The following is a 20,341-nucleotide window of genomic DNA, read 5'->3' as shown; positions in this document are numbered from 1 at the left end:
GTGTGTGTGTGTGCGTGCGTGTGTGTGCAAAAAATGCAAAAATGCGAAAGCAATAATATATATATTCATTCCTGATAAATGATTATCCTGTCCTCTTTAAATACACGAGAATGGGGTACAAGCCCCTGCAACCGCCCATCACTTTCTTTCTCGTCGTTATCATTACAAAATCGGGGTCTAAAGAACTAACTGATTTTTTGCAAAAGATGTCCTCTGCTATATGTGACGGTAGATGTCGGTGTTTGTGTGCAGCTTCGATAAATACACTCAGTAAACTCAATCCTGAGTAATGATACAAGTAACTAAATGATAAGATATACGTATATAAATTCCCATTTATAATTCATTTAGTCCCATAAATTAAGTTAAAGTGAAACATAAAACATTCCCACATTACAAATTATATGTGTTTTCATAAATGGTGCTTACTGTATAAATCAGGATTCAAATCCACAATTATAGGTTTCTGGCGTACCCAATGGACGAAACTCTGTAAGCAGATCGCATCGCTTTCGACGACTGGATCTCCCGTTTACAGACTGGTTCCCAGATGTCTTTGAGCGGCGACATTTTTATGATGCATATTTTTTTCACGATCTGTTCCTATAACTAATTATGATCTCAGACGGAATAATACGTTATAGTCTCGGACTTAACAAAACATGTACAATGACACGTTTAAGGAGAAGTATTTTAAGAAGTTCAACTTTAGAGAATTAATGCACACGGAGTAGTTACATATTCTGAACATCAGGTGAATTGTTTGTATCTCAAACTATGAAACTGTTGTACAGTACTTAAATATGCATACTATGTTAAACGAATATCACCTACTTGTGTCCTACACTGTATATCATCACAGTTTTCATATTTCTTATACAAAATAATATATGTGTCGCATGTTTCACTGATTTGTGATCTGAGCTCAATATGATCTGGATGATGATGGATTTTATACTGTACTGCGTCCAACATCTTCGGGGCACGATATGAGACGCGGTTTTGAAACCTGACCACCCTATTTGATCACACTTCCGCATTCTGCACAGTGCAATCTTGTTCAGACTAAGATATGATAAAACTGTAAGATTATTTATAAATATAAGATGTGCACTGTACGTAAGAATATTAACACCAGTTAACCAACACGGACTAATTTATATTATCATTAGTTCCATGTCAATTTATTGAAATATCATGTTAGTAATTGTGTCAGAGTGAATGTTTTGTCTAAGTTGTTGTATAATTCAATAAGTTGACTGATAACATTTGGTCTATAATTTTCAGGTTGTTTTCCCTTTCGTATGTGAGGTTGGGTGAAATTGGGTTAACGTCGTGCTTGAGAATATTTTGCTCATATGACGACGTGCATGCGTGTGTATGTGTATGTGCGGCTGCTTGTACTAGCCCAGACTTAAACTGGTTTTATAGTGCTAGCCCACTGAGATACCATGCCGCAGTGAAGCATGAATACCCCACTCAGACACATTATACTGACTCCGAGCCGACCAGTCCTTGTTGTACCCATTAATGCCGAGCGCCAGGCAGGGACCAACAAGTACCATATTTTAACGTCTTTTGGTATGACGCGGTCGGGTATTGATTTCAGAACTAACTCCCCAACACTACCACCTTTGTACATTAATGATGAACCATTTGAGACAGTCACTGAATACAAGTACAAAAGACATCAAGCATTCACTTCAATATTTGTGTGTTTATGGAGGCATAACTTTTGAGTGTGGAGTTTCCATTGGATGTGACATCCATCCAATGACCATGAAACTGACATTTGCAAGTGTAAGAGCAACACGAAACTGACGTTCGTAAATATGTGAACAACGTGAAACTGATGTTCGTAAATGTACCAACACAGATGCCTTGTATAGTAAATGTCAACAACGCCTCCATCTAATGCGCAAACTGCGATCTTTTAACGTTTCCCAATCTTATGATGTTGTTTTATACCACTTTTATTCAGAGTATACTCACTTTTTCTTCTCAGTGCTGGTTCGAGTCTCTTTCAGTCAAAAACAAATCAAAACTTAACAAAATTGTAAATACAGCTAGTGAAGGAGCCGGGGTCACTATCGATAATCTTTCACTTCTCTATGAGCGGCAAGTACTTTCAACGTCTGAATAATCATTAATGACACAACAAGCTTCTTAAATCTAGAGTATAAACTTTTACCTTCGGGCCGCCGCTACACAGTGCCAATCACCAAGACAACACGAGCTCGATCGTCTTTTGTACATCAAAGTATTGTAATTTTAAACAAATGTTGAATGTCCAGTTATCATCTTATTCATTTAATTATCTTTAATCACATATTTATCTCTTTTAATGTTTTTAGCAATTTCATATTTATGTTGTTATTCATTTGCATTTTTGTCAAGCTCTGTGATCCAAAACGAATTCCTTTTAAGGTAATAAAGTATTGTCTATTGTCTAATCGAACCCGCGACCTTCCACTCTCCGGGCGGACGCTCTAACCAGTACACCACGGAGGCGGTTCTTTTGTAAGTGATCCAATAATAGTGAAAGCTTTTCATTTGATCACACCAAGGAACATGTCTATATACACTGGAATTCGATCTGTACACAAGTAAACGCATTTCTTCGATGGTCCATATGTATCGTAACCGTGAGTATAGATCTAGCATGTATTACATTATGTGTATGCTAATTTCACCCTCTTCTCCTCTGTTCCTAACTTACATATACAATATACAATACTACTATTTGTTTCAAACTTTATCTTAAAAAGAAATACATAAAGTGTGTCAGAAATAACATAAGTGTGGTGTCACCTAAGATAATTCTATGTCAAACATGTAGTAATTAAAAACAGCAGACTGAAAATGTTAGGGTGTGTAACGCTTGTGGTCAAGGGGGGTAACTCTAACAATGTTTTGATTGGAGCTGTTGCTTCCGGGTTACCCAACGCGGGATGTGAAAACACGTTGTGATCACTGCATGACTGAGCAGACTCTCTTATGTCAATAAACACAAAACAAATTCCACGATGTGCTATTTCAAGTAACGTGACGTGCAAAAACTGAGCTTACAGTTACAGGATCGTTTGCAGGATGGGGCTTATCATATCGTTCTGTCAATTGATCTTTGAAAAATTGTTCAAGAAAAGCGAATCAAGGTGGGTGTTGAATGTGTTCGAGAATATTCTTTTCAGTTTTCTACACGAGTAGAGTAGCATTGAAATACACTGTCCTGTCACTCTAAATAAAATACAAGTCATGTACGCAAATAAACTACAATTTAAGAATCCCAAATTCTTTTCAAAGTGTAAAGGTAACGGTATATTGTAAATACTACTTATTTGAAACAGGTGTTGTGTAACCAGTTGAACGTTATCCAATGAGTGATGTGTAAACAAACTAGATCTAGGTTATTCAACGATATGTCATAATGCCGAATTTTCTAGCCACCTTGATATTTTAAATTAACATTATAAATCCATTCAAGCATTTTTTACCAAAAATGTCACTCAAACTGGTAATTAGTATTATTTTTCAGCTAAATATTTTTAATTGTTTATTTTCATCTATAAAGTAGTCGTGACAGAGTTATCTCCCTTTCGTCTGCTTTTTTGCCATCATGAATCACACTGTTTTCCCGTCCTGTGTGTAATAATAGATAACAAAACTCGTGGATGTTGAATATGGAAAATATTCCAACTCAATAGTTTTAAGTGTTTTGATTTATTTTCCATGTTCAACACGCACTCATTTTGTAATCTCTACCTGTTGATACATGTATTTTGTGTGAAGTATTTCTAATCCATGAATGGTCTTAAAAAAATATCTACAAAAATATAACCATTTGCAAAAATGAATCATTTTTGAATGTTGCTTTTTATTTGTTTCTGAACTGAAGAAACAAATTTGAAATTGAGGATGGCATCACCTTGTTTGGCAACGAACAAAGCCCAGCTGCAAGGAGAGTCCGTATTGCTCTTCATGAAAAGAAGATTCCATATAAACAGGTAAAATGCAGTCATTAAGATGGCATTTATATTCATGCTATCAGTCACTGTGTTATCTGACCCAGGCCCCAGGCTTATTTATAAGGAGGTCATTTTGAATCACTTCGAATATACTGTTGACTTCCCAGTATCAATGACAATATCATTAACTCACTAAAAATTTCACTTTTTTCACTCCGTAGCAGATGGAGATGGGAAATGAATGTTTTTTTGAAAGATTTATATAGTCAGTTTGCAGAGTTACGTCCCTTTTGACAATCCAGGATATGCCGATTTTGGGTTAACAGATTATGGTCCTTGCTTTGTCAGCAGTCACCATACATACTGGTTTCATTTGTATCACACTTTGTTTTGTTCTTTCAACATTTAGTTAACAGGTCATGAGGTCAAAAAAGCACTGTTTAAGCCAAACTCGCTCATTCTTTGGGGGGGTGGGGTAGCCTAGTATTAAAGTGTTCGCTCATCAAGCTGAAAACCCGGGTTCGATTCCCTACATGGGTACAATGTGTGATTTCTGGTGTCCCCCGCCATGATATTGCTGGAATATTTCTAAAAGCGGCGTAAAACCATACTCACTCACTCACTCTATCTTCTGTGTGTTTGTATGCGTCAGGTTGAAGTGGATCTGCTCACAGGTGAGAATCACCACCCAGACTTTGTGAAGATCAGTCCCAACAGAAAAATACCAGCGATTGCCTTTAAGAATGTGCAGGTAATAGAATTAACTGGTTTTACCACAAAATGTGTATTTTGTACTGTGTTCAAGTGTTTGTAAACCAAACCCTCCTTGATTTAAGGTTAGAATAAGACTAGAAATACTTCCATTTTATTCTAATACTGTAATAGTTAGGTGATTTTGTAAAATGGTGTCATCATATTGCATTCTAGAGCAACAATGTGACCTGTGAAAATACGGGTTAGAACTGATGTTCAGCAACCTATGCTTGTCGTAAGAGGCGACTAACGGGATCGGGTGGTCAGGCTCACTGACTTGGTTGACACATGTCATCGTATCCCAATTGTGTAAATCGATGCTCATGCTGTTGATCACTGGATTGTCTTGTCCAGATTCAATTATTTTACAGACTGCAACCATATAGCTGGAACATTGCTGAGTGCGGCGTAAAACAACAATCAAACAAAAAGTAACAGTGTGTCTACCTCACAAGTGTGAGGGTTGATGCAGAGAGAATGTGCTACAGAATCTGGCTGATGACTTTTGTATTCTATAGTGTTGATGAGCAAAAGGTATTTTCAGTGTTTTGAGTGTTATTTAGTAGTTCATTTCAAATATCACAATTTCCGTGAACACCTGCTAACTTGAAACACAAAATGTTTATTCCCATAAAAGCAAGTTGCTCCTCCTGATGCACCTTGGATGTGTGTGGTGCAGTGTTTGCTCATCACGCCAAAGTCCCAGGTGTGATTCATAACCCCCACATGGATACAATCTTTGAATCTCTGACTGTGACATTGATGAAATATTGTTAGACTGGCATAAACCATACTCATGTCTATATATTTGTGTTGTTCCATACTCGCGTATATATTTGTGTTGTTCCATACTCGCGTATATATTTGTGTTGTTCCATACTCGCGTATATATTTGTGTTGTTCCATACTCGCGTTGTTCCATATTTGTGTTGTTCCATTCCATACTCGTATATTTGTGTTGTTCCATACTCGCGTGTATATTTGTGTTGTTCCATACTCGCGTATATATTTGTGTTGTTCCATACTCGCGTATATATTTGTGTTGTTCCATACTCGCGTATATATTTGTGTTGTTCCATACTCGCGTATATATTTGTGTTGTTCCATACTCTCGTATATATTTGTGTTGTTCCATACTCGCGTATATATTTGTGTTGTTCCATACTCGCGTATATATTTGTGTTGTTCCATACTCGCGTGTATATTTGTGTTGTTCCATACTCGCGTATATATTTGTGTTGTTCCATACTCGTGTATATATTTGTGTTGTTCCATACTAATGTCTATATTTGTGTTGTTCCAAGGGCGTCCAAGATTGTGTGATGTTCGAGTCCAGCGTGATCATTGAGTACTTGGACACTGTATTCCCAGGAAGCAAGCTCTACCCCGTCGATCCCTGGGAAAGGGCACAGGTCAAGATGTGGATGGATTGGGAACTTGGTCTTGTTGATGTAAGCAAAAATAATGTCAGCGTTAAACTTTGAGTGATGCTCTCAAGCATGTGTGGCAGCCATGTTTGTGTACAGAATCGGCCACACATTTCAACCCTTTACACACGTATGGGGACCATCTGTCAACAGTTTATAGCAAACAGGTTCAAGATTTGGTTATGCAGCTTGAAAGTAGATCCTGGTAGGTGACCTTAGATCTGGGTTTGGCAGCCATGTTTGTCTACAGAATCGGCCACACATTTCAAAAATATTACACACTTATTAGGACGATTAGTTAACAGGTTATAGCAAACAGGTTCATGGGTTGATGTATGCAACTTGAAAGTAGTATCTCCAAGGTGACTTTAGACATAATGTTCGTCATCCATGTTTGTCTACAGAATCAGTACATTTTGAACACCTATAATTGGAACCACCCAGCTCTGAATGGGTACCTCAAAAGGATGGGAAAGTCACATTAACTCGGTGCGCTTTGTGGCTGCAAGAGTTGTAGCTCCCCAGCTAGTTGAGACTGAGAATATGATGTGCCGCTGAGACTGACATCCAATGATCGAGGGAAAAACAAGGAAGCACTTTGAGCATGCATGTGGGATAGTGGTGGTCCGATTAATTGAAATAATCGAAGATTGCTAGCAATGACAAAACGACCAAGCAATCGATCATGTTTTCATGTTCCTAACATGCTAGTCATCCTTTAAAGATGTGAAATTTGCAAATGCATTTTGTGCAATTTGCAAAGAAAACGAAAGAACTACATGTTTTTTTCTTTATCTTTTGGGCATTAACAAACATAACCAGGAAAATTTGATAAATGACGCTAACCAATTATTTTCGATGATTGATCGGTTGTAATGAACCAATCATCAATTATGATATTTAAACCAATTCCCAACACTAATGTGGGATGGACTCTAGCACTATGTAAATACCAAATACCCATATAATAACCATTAGACAACAGTATAAAGCCAGTAACTTCTGGGGGTTGATGTATTGAGTGTAAAAGTAGTTCCTCCATGGTGACCTTGTTAGCATGTGTATTGCATCGTGATAACAAATTTATCAGATTGGTATATTGGAAAAGCAGCACCTTGGCGTTTACCATGTATGACCATAACTGCAAATGAAATCAATTTGTATTGTGATGTATACAAGCCTTGAAATGTGAGGTGTCACTACTATGATGTGTGTTGGTTCAGGACCATGTACCACTGGTGTATCAGAATGTCCTCCCATTCATCCTGAGACTCACACAGCCGTCAAAGGAAGCCTACCTCAAGGCCATCAACCCAAACATGCCCAAGGCGAAAACTGACATGTTTTGTAGGTAAGTGAATATGGGGCTGAAGACCTCATAATATTATGGGGTGGGTATTGCAGAGAATTTTCATATTGCGATATATTGCGATGCAAAAGCATGTATTGCGATATGTATTGCAATATATTGCGTGAAGTAAAAACTACTTACCAGTATAATCAAGGTAATGCTTGATTTATAGAGCATATACACAGCAAAATCACTATGCTTGATTAAGCTTTAATAACAACTTTTATTCATGATTAAAATTAAAAATGTGAATAATATTTGGCACAAATGAAAAAAAGGAAATATCCGAAGATTTCCGAGTGTTATGAAGTTTTCCGAATGCAAGTCAAAATACCGGTTTTCGATCAGCGTATCGCAATATGTATCATCTTCATGTCTTAACCGGTAAATACCGGTAAACCGGTTATATTGCGCAGCCCTACATAATATGTGTGGAAATATCAAATCTTAAAGCCAACAATATAATGATAGCCCCGCCTCTTCATTTTCTTTTTGGAGCCATCCATTAATGTTGCCTTATTGTTTAAATACAGGAATACAATATGGAGCTCTGAATTCTTCACTTGTATGTACTGTGAATTTAGATGTGAGGTGAGATGAAATTGGGTTTAACGTCATACTTAAGAATATTTCGCTCATGTATGTGTGGCTGCTTGTACTAGCCCAGACTTAAGCTGGTTTTATAGTGCTAGCTCACTGCGTACCATGCCGCAGTTAAGCAAGAATACCCCACTCAGACACTCCAAGCCGACCAGTCCTTGTACCCATTAATGCTAAGCGCCAGGCAGGGACCAACAAGTACCATATTTCAACGACTTTTGCTATGACGTGAACGGGGATCTAACATGCGACCATCTGCTCTCCGGGTGGATGCTCTAACCACTACACCACTGAGGCGGTTTTGTCAGTTTTGAAGAGCGTTTGTCAGATCTGGAAACAGAAACACCATTTTGGAGTCATAGATCAGATACAACAGGGTTGTGAGTTCGGACATATTCAAAATTTGTTGATTTCTGTATCTGAAGACAAAGAATGTGTTTTCGTTTCTTCCCTGAAGTTTTGGTCATTGCATGGGCTACCCTCGGTCCAACTACGTTAAAGTCAAAAGGATTCTTGGCAGTACTTTGGAGGGAACCAAGGCATGGATATCTCAGGCTGGTCACCTGTGACAGGCTTCACTTGATTCCCAAGATTTTACATATGTCAGGCTTCACAGAAGCCCTGAGTCAAAAGGAAGAAAATTGTGATGTCAGATTGAAGAGAGTCACCATTCATTATGCAGAATATATGGGGTAGCCTCGTGGTTAAAGTGTTCGCTCACCACGCCGAAGACCTGTGTTCGATTCCCCACATGGGTACAATGTGTAAAAGCTGTGTAAAACTAAACTTCCTCGCTCTGAGAAAATTTCTGAAAAAAATATAATGTCTGTGATGTATGAGTTTAATGAAATCCAATAACGGAAACAGGTCCTGTGTTGTAAAGTTTTTGCATCCAGTGTATGTACATACAGGACACGTTATTTTGCATCTGCTGATACCCTGTTGTAGGGTATATGATGGGACCCACAGGAGCCAGGAGGAACTAGAGAAACATGCCCTTGCTTGCTACCAGAATCTGGTCGTCCTGGAGATGGCGCTCCAAGACAAAGAGTACCTGGTTAGAATCTGTGTCTTCAGTTTAATATATACTATTCAAAACAAGTTAAGAAAATCCAGTATTGGATGTCTGTGAATTGTTGATGTGTTGTAGAATTATCAGGTATATAACATATGTTATATTTGGGATTACACTTTCTGAGTAAAGTATAAATTCTAGTACTTTTATTGGGTTGAGTCCTATCTGGGATTTGAACCCACACCCGCAGAGTCAGGCACCTAATCGCAAGCACACAAAGTTAGTCGCCTAACCCGCTCAGCCACCGCGGCTTCCACAAAAGCACCTATCAGAGGGGTACACAAAGTCCGCAGTCTAGACTAATAGTTGTCCAACTTCCATTTTTGTGGAAGCTGCGGTGGCTGAGCGGTCTAGGCATCTGACTTTGTGTGCTGGCGATTAGGTGCCTGACTCTGAGGGTGTGGATTCGAATCCCAGATGGGACTCAACCCAACAAAAGTACTAGAACCTGTACTTTACTAAGAAATCCCAAATATAACATATGTTACATTTGACCACTTTCTAAAAGGCATTGTGTAATAATATCAGGTATACCGGGTATATTCCAGCATGATCAACATTTTGTTGATGTGTTTAGGTTGGAGACAGATTCACGGTTGCCGATTTGACAGTTTTACCCCGAGTTCAGATGTTCTTGACCAGTGGGCTGCCATTCACAGACAAGCACTTCCCAAATATTGTCCGATATCTTAAGAACTTGGATGGTAGACCCTCATTCAAGGCAAGTGAGAGAACTTTGGTACGTGTCTCCAACACTGTGATGACCAAAGCTCCATGGCTGCTCGTGGGCCTGAGTAACTTCAAGAGTGGCACGAAACACAAGCGTTTTGATGGAAGTCAATTCATCGACAGGTAGGGATGGTGAATGCTCTGGATTATTGTTCAAACAATATCTCACTATTATCTCCCCTTTCTGAGAGACAAAACATATTGTGTTGTGGCATGTTTGTCAGACGCCGCAACAAGAACCACTCGACCAATGAAGATGAAATTTCACATCCTTCTTCTCACAAATGCTTACATCCTTTTTGTTCCAGAAGTTCTCATTCAAAGCTCAATCTAACCTACAAGAAATTGATTTATTGATAATCTGTTTTATTGGCATTTTTAAGAGGTTGATGAACTGAGTTTTTCAGGACCTTCAAGAGAGTGATATTCTGCTCCAAATATGCAATAAATATCAGTACAAATTCATAAATTTGTATAAAATATGTGTCCATAGTTGTAACTAATGTTCTGGCTTTGCAGGAGGAGCATGTTTTTCATTTAGTCCTGACATCCCAACCTCCGCACTTTGTTTGAAATCCTACATGAACCCCAATAAAACAGTTTCTATCTGTCTCAGTACTATTACATTTGTCAGGGTTAGAACTTAACTTTTTAAAGCGCAAGCAAAAGACTGCTTGTGACTTTTTACGCTGCAAGCTAAATGATATTTCAATAAGCAAAAACAAAAATAATTCCTTATCCCTATCCCTCACCACTTTCCCCTTCACACTTCAGTTTTAAGTAGTTTGTTATCATATCCTTTGTAATAATGGTCAATCATAAATTCCAAATTTGACAAATGCACGCGGTTTCTAGGGTCTGCTATCTTTGAATCGAATATCTAGATGTTATACTAAGCATGTGATCAGCTATAACTTCCGTGGATTTTATATTCAGAATACTTCGCTAATTGTCATCAATAAATATTGGGAATTAACTCCAAACTGAGTATGATGATGTTTTATACAACGATTTTCACACTTTTTCTGATTTAAATCAACAAAAACAAAGTGAGCCTTTATAAAAATAGTGAACGCTATTATGAATTTTAAACACATTTAGCATAGTAGCGTCCATTAATTTCGACCCTTGGTTGTCAGTATGATGGTCTTCCACTGTTCTGTAATGCCAGGGCTCTAGGAGAGACGAAGGCAAGCACCGAGTCCCTGATCCAGACCAAGCTCCCCTATGTACACGAGGACGACATCACCATCTACTACTATCCCACCTCCACCGAGGTTTGGCAGGTGAAGATCCTCCTCAGAGAAAAGGTAAAGTGTTGCGTCAGCACTGTTGACGTATGTTAAAGTTCATGAATTATCAAAACATGATAAATTTATTATTCAATGAAAGCATTTATCCATGACATGTGCTTGTGACATAAAAGCATCTATCATTTAACTGAAGCATTTATCTGTGACATAAGGTTATGACATAGAAGCATGTATCATTTAAAGGTCACATGCAACGTAAAACACAACTTTGCAGATTCTGATACCTTTCGGTATGGACTTACCGAACAAATCATCAAAAATGCAAATTCAACTTATAAAGTTGAAAAATAATGCGATGAAAAAAAACGCGCGAAATCGGAGTTCAAACGATTCACTAATTTTCACTAATTGGAAGCGGGTTGTCCGGTGAATACTCGGTGAAGGCTTTGGTGTGAGCTATTTTTCTAATGTTTTGTTGATATTTCACAGGCGCGAGCTTTTTATATGTTATGATGGTGACCGGACAAAATCCAACTGGACAAAATCCACCCCAAAATTGCCACCCCGGACAAAATCCACCTCTTCTTAACAAAAAAAATGGACAAAATCCACCCTTCTCAAATTGCTATTGTTAAAAGTTTTAGTGTGTCCTGATCTTTGATCAAGTTGTTTTTCTCAAGATAATTGATAATCGGGTGGATTTTGTCCGGGTGGATTTTGTCCTAGGTTGCAATTTTGGGGTGGATTTTGTCCGGGTGGATTTTGTCCTGGATTCGTTATGACAGTAGATTACTGAATTAACTGTTTATATAACTTCATTTGTCTATTTCACCACACGTTCTTCTTACCGAGTCACTTTCTCAGTTCGATACTTAAAAGCAATGTCATTATTTAGCATTGACAGAATTTCTAACTGTGATATAGATATGTCGTTGTCACAGACAAAACTCAATGTCTATTTTATTGACACCTATGTTTCTGCCTGCCTGTCTGCTAATGACAATATTCAATACACAACTTCAATCACTGACCACATGCAATTTGAACTTAACACCTGCCAGGCTATACACCATAAACAAAACGCATTGATTTATGGCCCGAGTTCGGTCTCTGTCACATTATGTAATTACACAGACAGGCAGGTGTGATACTTGTACACATGACATGTTATGATGTCTGTTGATCGCAAAATGTTATACACAAAAAATGAGCATGTATTTACAAAACCCAACATCTCTATATATACACACACAATGAGCCGTGAGGGCATCTGCAAATGAACCAGCCATTACACTTGAGTGCACACCCACCCGCTCTGACTGGGTTCGGTATCCCGGCTGCTTCGTTTCTTGGGAAGTAAACCCAAGTACAAAATATTGCACTTTTGATTTGCGATTGTACGCTTATAATATTGTTTATATGTTTTTTCATAATCAACAAGGTATATTATATGTCATGAATAAGTGATCATTGTGTTTTAATTATGTTTGATTTTTTGGTTGCATGTGACCTTTAACTGAAGCATTTATCTGTGACATAAGGTTATGACATAGAAGCATGTATCATTTAACTGAAGCATTTATCTGTGACATAAGGTTATGACATAGAAGCATGTATCATTTAACTGAAGCATTTATCTGTGACATAAGGTTATGACATAGAAGCATGTATCATTTAACTGAAGCATTTATCTGTGACATAAGGGTATGACATAGAAGCATGTATCATTTAACTGAAGCATTTATCTGTGACATAAGGTTATGACATAGAAGCATGTATCATTTAACTGAAGCATTTATCTGTGACATAAGGTTATGACATAGAAGCATGTATCACTTAACTGAAGCATTTATCTGTGACATAAGGTTATGACATAGAAGCATGTATCATTTAACAGAAGCATTTATCTGTGATCTGTGACATAAGGTTATGACATAGAAGCATGTATCATTTAACTGAAGCATTTATCTGTGACATAAGGTTATGACATAGAAGCATGTATCATTTAACTGAAGCATTTATCTGTGACATAAGGTTATGACATAGAAGCATGTATCATTTAACTGAAGCATTTATCTGTGACATAAAGTTATGACATAGAAGCATGTATCATTTAACTGAAGCATTTATCTGTGACATAAGGTTATGACATAGAAGCATGTATCATTTAACTGAAGCATTTATCTGTGACATAAGGTTATGACATAGAAGCATGTATCATTTAACTGAAGCATTTATCTGCGACATAAGGTTATGACATAGAAGCATGTATCATTTGACTGAAGCATTTATCTGTGACATAAGGTTATGATGTATCATTTAACAGAAGCATTTATCTGCGACATAAGGTTATGACATAGAAGCATGTATCATTTAACTGAAGCATTTATCTGTGACATAAGGTTATGACATAGAAGCATGTATATCATACTCCAGAGATGTACGTATGCAAATCAAATATGCAAATTAGATAACCGGATTGACAGACACTATTTTCTCAGGAAATGAATATTCCAAAAATGATTTGTAGATTTTGGTTCACATGGCAATGGGAATCATGTGTCACTACTCATATGTAAGATATTGACATATTTCTGATGTTAATTTTGATGCATTTATTTCATAAAAAGAAAACAGTAATATGAAAATGATAAACAGAATTCATCACTTTGTTTTTTAATGTAAAAAAATATTAACCTTGTCCCGTTAATTGGCATTAAAAAGTACTTAGGATTAATCCTCTGATTAACATGTTCAGCTCCTTATAGAATTTAGACATTGGTTTAGAAATATATTTTGTTTTCACGAGTCAGCAGTATGGATCTGTAAAAGTGTTGGTTGATGGTAAAGTGGTCGTCCTCAAAGGAATGGCTCAAGTATTTCATGAATTTAACTAGTCTCAGACATACGCTTGCATTATTTTTGAACCCTAGCAATGCACACACACACACAAAAAAAAATATTGAATATCTTTGTGTTTTATCTCGGTGATAACCAAATCCCTTTTAGAAACATTTATTTAGGATTATTTATCTGAAGTACATTTAATCAAATAAGTCTAGTATTTTGAATAACATAAAATATTCAGAAAACAATCCTTAAACTTAAACAGTGATTTAGTGCAAGTACTACATTGATTACTCAAAATATCAGACAGTCTGAGTAAACTGGTCTCATGGCTTGTTACCTGTCAAAACATTGGGTCAGGTGTGAAAGGGCCATTAAGTCCATTGAGTTATTAAACAGATTAATTGAGATTTGGGGCCATTTACACAAGTCTCCTGTCATTTTAATTCATTGTTAGCCATGATTTCGAAATGTATAGGATGGGCGCAGAAAAATACATATATTGTGTACATATACTGTCTACAATAATATTCACTGTTCAAACTTCTTGACAAAAAACCCATAAAGTTCATGTACTAGTAATTAAAGTAATCATTCAACCTTCCAGTACAGTCTGCCACATCATTTCGTGACTTTACAGGACCCTCATATGTCACATAGTGACCCTTGAAATTACGAAAACCCTGAATTCTTGTTGTTCCCAATGAAGGGTGTGTCCTACAAGAGTATAGACTGCCCCTTCATTGATCTGATTGGCCGAGCAGCAGGGTCAGGGGCAGTGACCAGGATACAACATGGCCGCCGCATGGTGACCGGCCCCAGGACCGTCCTGGAGTATCTGGACAAGGCTTTCGGCAGCAAAAGTAGGTCTTTCAGGTTGTGGAGGCACACTAGAAGTAAATAAGCTTTTCCTCAACTGCTAGGATTATGTTTATCTTGAGAAATTCAATACACAATTGTCTATCTTATACTCCATCAGAAATGATCCCCTTAAATTTTTGTCCAAGCACTAAGTTATGGAAGTCTAGAATTAAAAAATGTTATTTGTTAATCTTGATATGGGTTTCTTTTGGCACTCATTTGATATGGTTTGATATATTTACTGGCCAGAGAAATGATGAAAGGTGTTCATATTTTCCTCAGTTTTGTTCTGTTGATAACAGTTTTGCAATGGCTAAAGACTATATATGTTCAATGCATGTGGTCAATTACCATGAAAAAGAGAAATAGTTATGCTCTGCTAGATATTTGTAGTTGGATCTTTCGTTTTCCTGCACTCTTAGTTATAGAGCAGATGTGAAAAAAAATTATGATGACAAAATTTGAATTTCCAGACATGCCATAGTTTCAGTAAGGAACATGAATAAGTTACGAAATGTGGATTAAAACATGAAGATGGAACGGCTATCACTTCATTTCACACACTCCAGCTTTTAGATAAACCAACATGGCGCTACTCATCTTTGAACACTAACTAACCAAACACTTCTCCACAGGGCAGGGAAAAATCTGATTGTGACACTGACAGCTTGAATCCATGAACAGATTAATTCAAAGAGTCAGATTCTTAATTAAGTTTGTTTGATATCAATATTCATTTACTGTCATGTAAACTTGATGACATTTATCTTCAATGAAAGATCATTGAATGCTTGCTGTAGTCGTCGCATTCATGCAACTGTCTCATTCCACGCCACACTGCTATGTTCCATTGATCGTTACAGAACTGTTGCCGGACAATCCAGAAGAAAGATCACAAGTTCAGTGTTGGCAGGCCTGGGAACAAGCCATGTACTTCAATGAGTTAGCTCCCCTTGTTGAAATGTGTATTGTGTCAAAGATTATGGTCCTGAGGTAATATTGTGTATTTTTCTAAGAAACATATTGCAGATAATGTCTTAAATAAATCTTTTGGACAAAATGGCAGATAATGTCTTAAATAAATCTTTTGGACAAAATGGCAAATGTCTTAAATAAATCTTTTGGACAAAATTTGTGAACAATTTGACTCAAAACCATCTGTGATGAGAGTCAAAGTGCAGATTAGTTTGTTGGTTTTATGTTGTTCAGAACAGTATTCCAGTTGCATCGAGGGATGTCGACTTGAAGTTGTGGGATAGCCCCAAGTTTAGGGAGACTGTTTACTTTTGGTAGAAGCCTCAGGCAAATATGTTACTGACAATCAAGAATCGTAATCAGGGTGAATTTCAGACTGTTAACCAGAATTCAGAATTTCAGATCACAGGATCCTTAATACCTAAGGGATGCAACTCTGCACATCAAATTGAAATACCTTAGATAATTATGCCATAGGTGCACCATGGGAGTCAAGGGATTATTTGGCCATGGCTAACACAGGGAATTTTAGGAATGGGAACAGTGCCTTTCAAAGACAAATAACTTGATTTAGATGTTATAGGTGTAAAGTTTCAATGATAGCTGGATGCAGGTTGTCAGTTACAGTACATGTATATCTTTTTGTTATGAGAATTAGACCTACTCACCATTTTCACAAACTGAGAATTCATGATGAAATGAACAGTGTTTAACATTTAAGATGCAAGATTGTCATTATGATTATAATGACTCAAAGTATATGCAAGCTATGGTCTGATACACAGGTATGAGAAACACCTGGATGAGCTGCTGTCACTGAGGGGTAACCCTGCATACCATGCCAAGTTCAACAACATCCTCAAGTGCTTCATGATGGGGTAGGTCCTGCCGTACTATGATGTTTGTTTGTTTTTTGCTTAACACAGAACTCCAGCTGTAGGACACCGCTCTGTAAATAAGCAAGTCTGGACCAGGCAATCCAGTGACTGACATCATTAGCATTGAGCTATCATGCAGTCACACATGCATGTCACAATATTTGTGAAGGGATCTGGAATGTGATGTAACTCCAATTCCAGTGAACCATCAAATCTGTTGTATGTCATTGACCATTGCCCAGTACAATATATAATATGCCTCCTTAGCTTCATGTAGAGGCCAGGGCGGTGGGGTAGTCTAGTGGTTAAAGCGTTGGCTCGTCACACAGAAGACCCGCGTTCGATTCCCCACATGGGCACAATGTGTTAAGCCCATTTCTGGTGTCCCCTGCCGTGATATTGCTGGAATATTGCTAAAAGCGGCGTAAAACCAAACTCAGTCAGTCAGTCAGTCATGAAGAGGCCAGGGCGGTGGGGTACAAAGCAATCGCTGAAGACCCGCGTTCGATCCCCCACATGGGTACAATGTGTGAAGCCCATTTCTGGTGTCCCCACCGTGATATTTCTGGAATATTGCCAAAAGTGGTGTAAAACCTCACTCACTAACCCAACATCACCAATAGCCTTTTTTAATGTAAAGGCCTGTTTCAGTGTGATTATGCCCAAATCCCGGATGGGACTCAACCCAACAAAAGTACTAGAATCTGTACTTTACTGAGAAAGTGTAATCCCAAATATAACATGTTTTAAAATACATCAATCAAACAAACAGTATGCTATTTTTTTGTGTTTTCACTAAAAGTCATTTAAAAATGTTTGTGAGAGATTAAAAAATAAATATTTTTAGATTAAGAGAGGCCAGTCCCTGTTGGCCACAGCTGCTGGGAGACTATGGACATTTGATGGACACTGAGATGCACAGGAGAAAGAAGAAGGAAGAGACATATGAGTTGCTCCACATCCGTCTGCAGCATCTCGAGGCATCCCTCCAGGTGGGTGCCTAGAGATGTCATATCTGTGTATTGTGTTGCTCATATCACAATTGACCCATGAAGAGCTGGGTTAGAATTGGCCTTCAGCGACCCATACTTGTCGTCAGAGGCGACTAAGGTGATCGGGTGGTCAGGCTCGCTGACTTGGTTGACACATGTCATTGTATCCCAATTACGTCGATTGATGCTCATGCTGTTGATCACAGGATTGTCTGGTCCAGGTCCACATTATTTACAGACCGCCGCCATGTAGCTGGAATATTTCTGAAAGTGGCGTTGAACAACAAACAAAAATATACAACAACCACCATAAAAGGTAGCATCATCCAAGTATGGCCACCTGTTATTGAACTGAATTAGTGACTTTGATGGGCACCTATGCTTGGTGACTCATATATTGTTTTACATATAGTTTCATAATTTTTTAAGGTGGCAATGTCATATTTTTGTTCTCCTGACATTACACACAAGTATTTGTATAAAAATGGACATACAGTGAAACCTGTCTAAACCGGCACCCCACAGGACCGAAATAGAATACTGGTTTAGACAGGGTGCCGGATTAGACAGTGACAATCATTTTCCAACATTGCTGCCATTTACACTCGTCAGTCCCACCGACAATTGATTCTGATGGTGAAACTCAGTACTTGCCTATTAATTAATCTATAGCAGTCATCTAATGAAGTTTTCTGTTTGTAAAGCATAAAAAAACTAGATATACTAATGTCAATAATGGTTGTCACCCCCTTCAAATTTTTTTTTATTGGAGAGGGGTGTGGGGTGGGGAGGGGGGTGACAACCATCATTGGCATGAGTATATTTTACTTTGAGCATGTGGAAGCTTTCAACCACACTTCCTCGCCAATATTGATTTGTTTACAGGACATGTCCATGTTTGATCATATTTAGTGTCATATGGACTGATAAGATCTATAATTTTGAAAAAAAAAATTTCAAGAAGAGGGATGGATGTTGAATCCCTCGTACTCTCCTGCCTGGAGGTATCTCTGGTGACATATGTATGTATATTCCAGGACAAGGTGTACCTAGTAGGTGAAGACCTGTCTCTGGCTGACATCTGCGTGTTCTCCCGCCTGGCTCTGTTTGCGCATGTCGGGATGAAGATCTCAGCTGACAAGTACCCCAGTGTTGCCACCTGGATGGTCAAGCTTCAAACCAGGCAGTCATTTTCCGATTGTATTGAATTCCTCAACAAAATCTTCCATATATAGGGAAATGGCGATCTATTGATTGACCTTGACCTTGACATAGCTTTAACATATAATAGTTTATCAGCTTTGCATATTTTTTCACTTAGGGACCATTCATAATTTATGGCTAGGGGGGATGATGATGATTTTAACATAAAAATATTTTTAAAATATGCTTAAAAAATATGGGAGGGGGGTCATTGATTTTGTACATGACATTCAGGGGGGTCACTTAATTTGTGCATCAATTATAGGGGGGGTCACTCACATTGTACATGCTTCTCCATAAAATCATCATCACACAGCCCCACCCAACCCCAGGCCATAAATTATGAAGGGTCCCTTAGGACACCATCATCATTATTAGGATTATGATTCTCATTTATGTAAATATTTACATAGTCTAGTCTCCACATTCCATTCTACCATGACAATTTTGGTATCCAGTGTTGTGATATTTCAGCCAGCAGTATCAAATCTACATTAAACTATGCATCTTTAGATAATTTCTTTGAAAGCGCTTTTTAAAAATAACTGTAGGTAATTTCATGGCACAATAAACGTTGCAAAATTAGGTGGTTTGGGTCCTAGAATATTTAATGTAAGTGGGACAATATATTTTAGACAGAAAACCCAATGAACAATGATTAGGTTAGTGTATTGCAATATATTAGATTCAATACCACATGATGCCACATCACATATCAGACCCACTAATTATGAAAGAGTATGTGCCCATCTCATTTTTTACAGGTTTCAAACTCTTATTTGAAACCTATAAATGTTTCAAATGAAAAACTGTACACTCACACATTAGGTTTCAAATGAAATGTACAAATATCAAATCGACTTTCAAGACATCTAAATTGAAAACACAGTAGGTTTATCTTCTAATTGTACTGTACTCTTTATGGCCAGCTGAGCATTGTGTTAATTAGTACATTGTATTTGAGCACTGTATTTTGTTTTAGATCCCTAAACTCTTGGCTCAGTGTCCCAGCATTCCCATGATGTTATCATATGCACAGTGTCATTTTGTGCCTGGTATATATATATACATCACTAGGCTTCTAAAGAAAGTATGCATATGACAAAAGAAATACATGAAATACAGGTGACCTAACTCTTCTTTAATTATGATGATTATATAAGATTTTTGTTTAAAATGTCAGTCAATGTGTTATCTCTTATTCATAAAAGGACATAAAGTATTATGGGAAAGGTAGGTCACCGTGACCTGTGCAATGTAAAAGGCATATGCAGTAGGTCTAAGACAGGGACTACTTTTTCAAAACATGTGAACCAAAGATGCTGCTGGCTGTGATCCTCTGAAGATCTGAACATCAATATTTTAGTTTCTACATACTTGGTCTCCCATGTAGATATTAGTTTGGAATAGATCTGTAGTAACCTATGCTGGC

The 20,341-nt window shown here is 37.6% G+C and overlaps 1 protein-coding gene and 1 long non-coding RNA gene across 2 annotated transcripts; both read left to right on the top strand.

Annotated features, from left to right (window-relative positions):
* The first annotated feature begins 2,936 nt into the window (after window positions 1–2,936).
* On the top strand, window positions 2,937–19,913 carry LOC124261646. Its single transcript, XM_046695988.1, has 13 exons — window positions 2,937–3,155; window positions 3,896–4,004; window positions 4,618–4,716; window positions 6,023–6,169; window positions 7,369–7,496; window positions 9,045–9,153; window positions 9,749–10,023; window positions 11,072–11,210; window positions 14,710–14,863; window positions 15,725–15,854; window positions 16,622–16,714; window positions 17,562–17,706; window positions 18,744–19,913. Exons 1-13 carry the CDS (start codon window positions 3,091–3,093, stop codon window positions 18,939–18,941), a joined length of 1,791 nt encoding a protein of 596 aa, XP_046551944.1. The 5' UTR covers window positions 2,937–3,090; the 3' UTR covers window positions 18,942–19,913.
* Window positions 11,217–14,673, top strand: LOC124261649. Its single transcript, XR_006894383.1, has 3 exons — window positions 11,217–11,365; window positions 13,080–13,457; window positions 13,502–14,673. It is a non-coding gene; the product is annotated as an uncharacterized LOC124261649 (long non-coding RNA).
* Window positions 19,914–20,341: the final 428 nt, after the last annotated feature.

Source organism: Haliotis rubra, unplaced genomic scaffold (assembly GCF_003918875.1).
Source record: "Haliotis rubra isolate DU_JTF1 unplaced genomic scaffold, ASM391887v1 Scf802, whole genome shotgun sequence".
NCBI lineage: Eukaryota > Metazoa > Mollusca > Gastropoda > Lepetellida > Haliotidae > Haliotis > Haliotis rubra.
This window is presented reverse-complemented; position numbering and strand designations above follow the sequence as displayed.

Coding starts and splice junctions, on each gene's coding strand:
- LOC124261646 (XM_046695988.1), top strand. CDS start 3,091: ATGGGGCTTATCATATCGTTCTGTCAATTGATCTTTGAAAAATTGTTC. Junction 3,156..3,895: donor TTCAAGAAAAGCGAATCAAG/GTGGGTGTTGAA, acceptor TCTGAACTGAAG/AAACAAATTTGAAATTGAGG. Junction 16,715..17,561: donor CTCAAGTGCTTCATGATGGG/GTAGGTCCTGCC, acceptor AAATATTTTTAG/ATTAAGAGAGGCCAGTCCCT.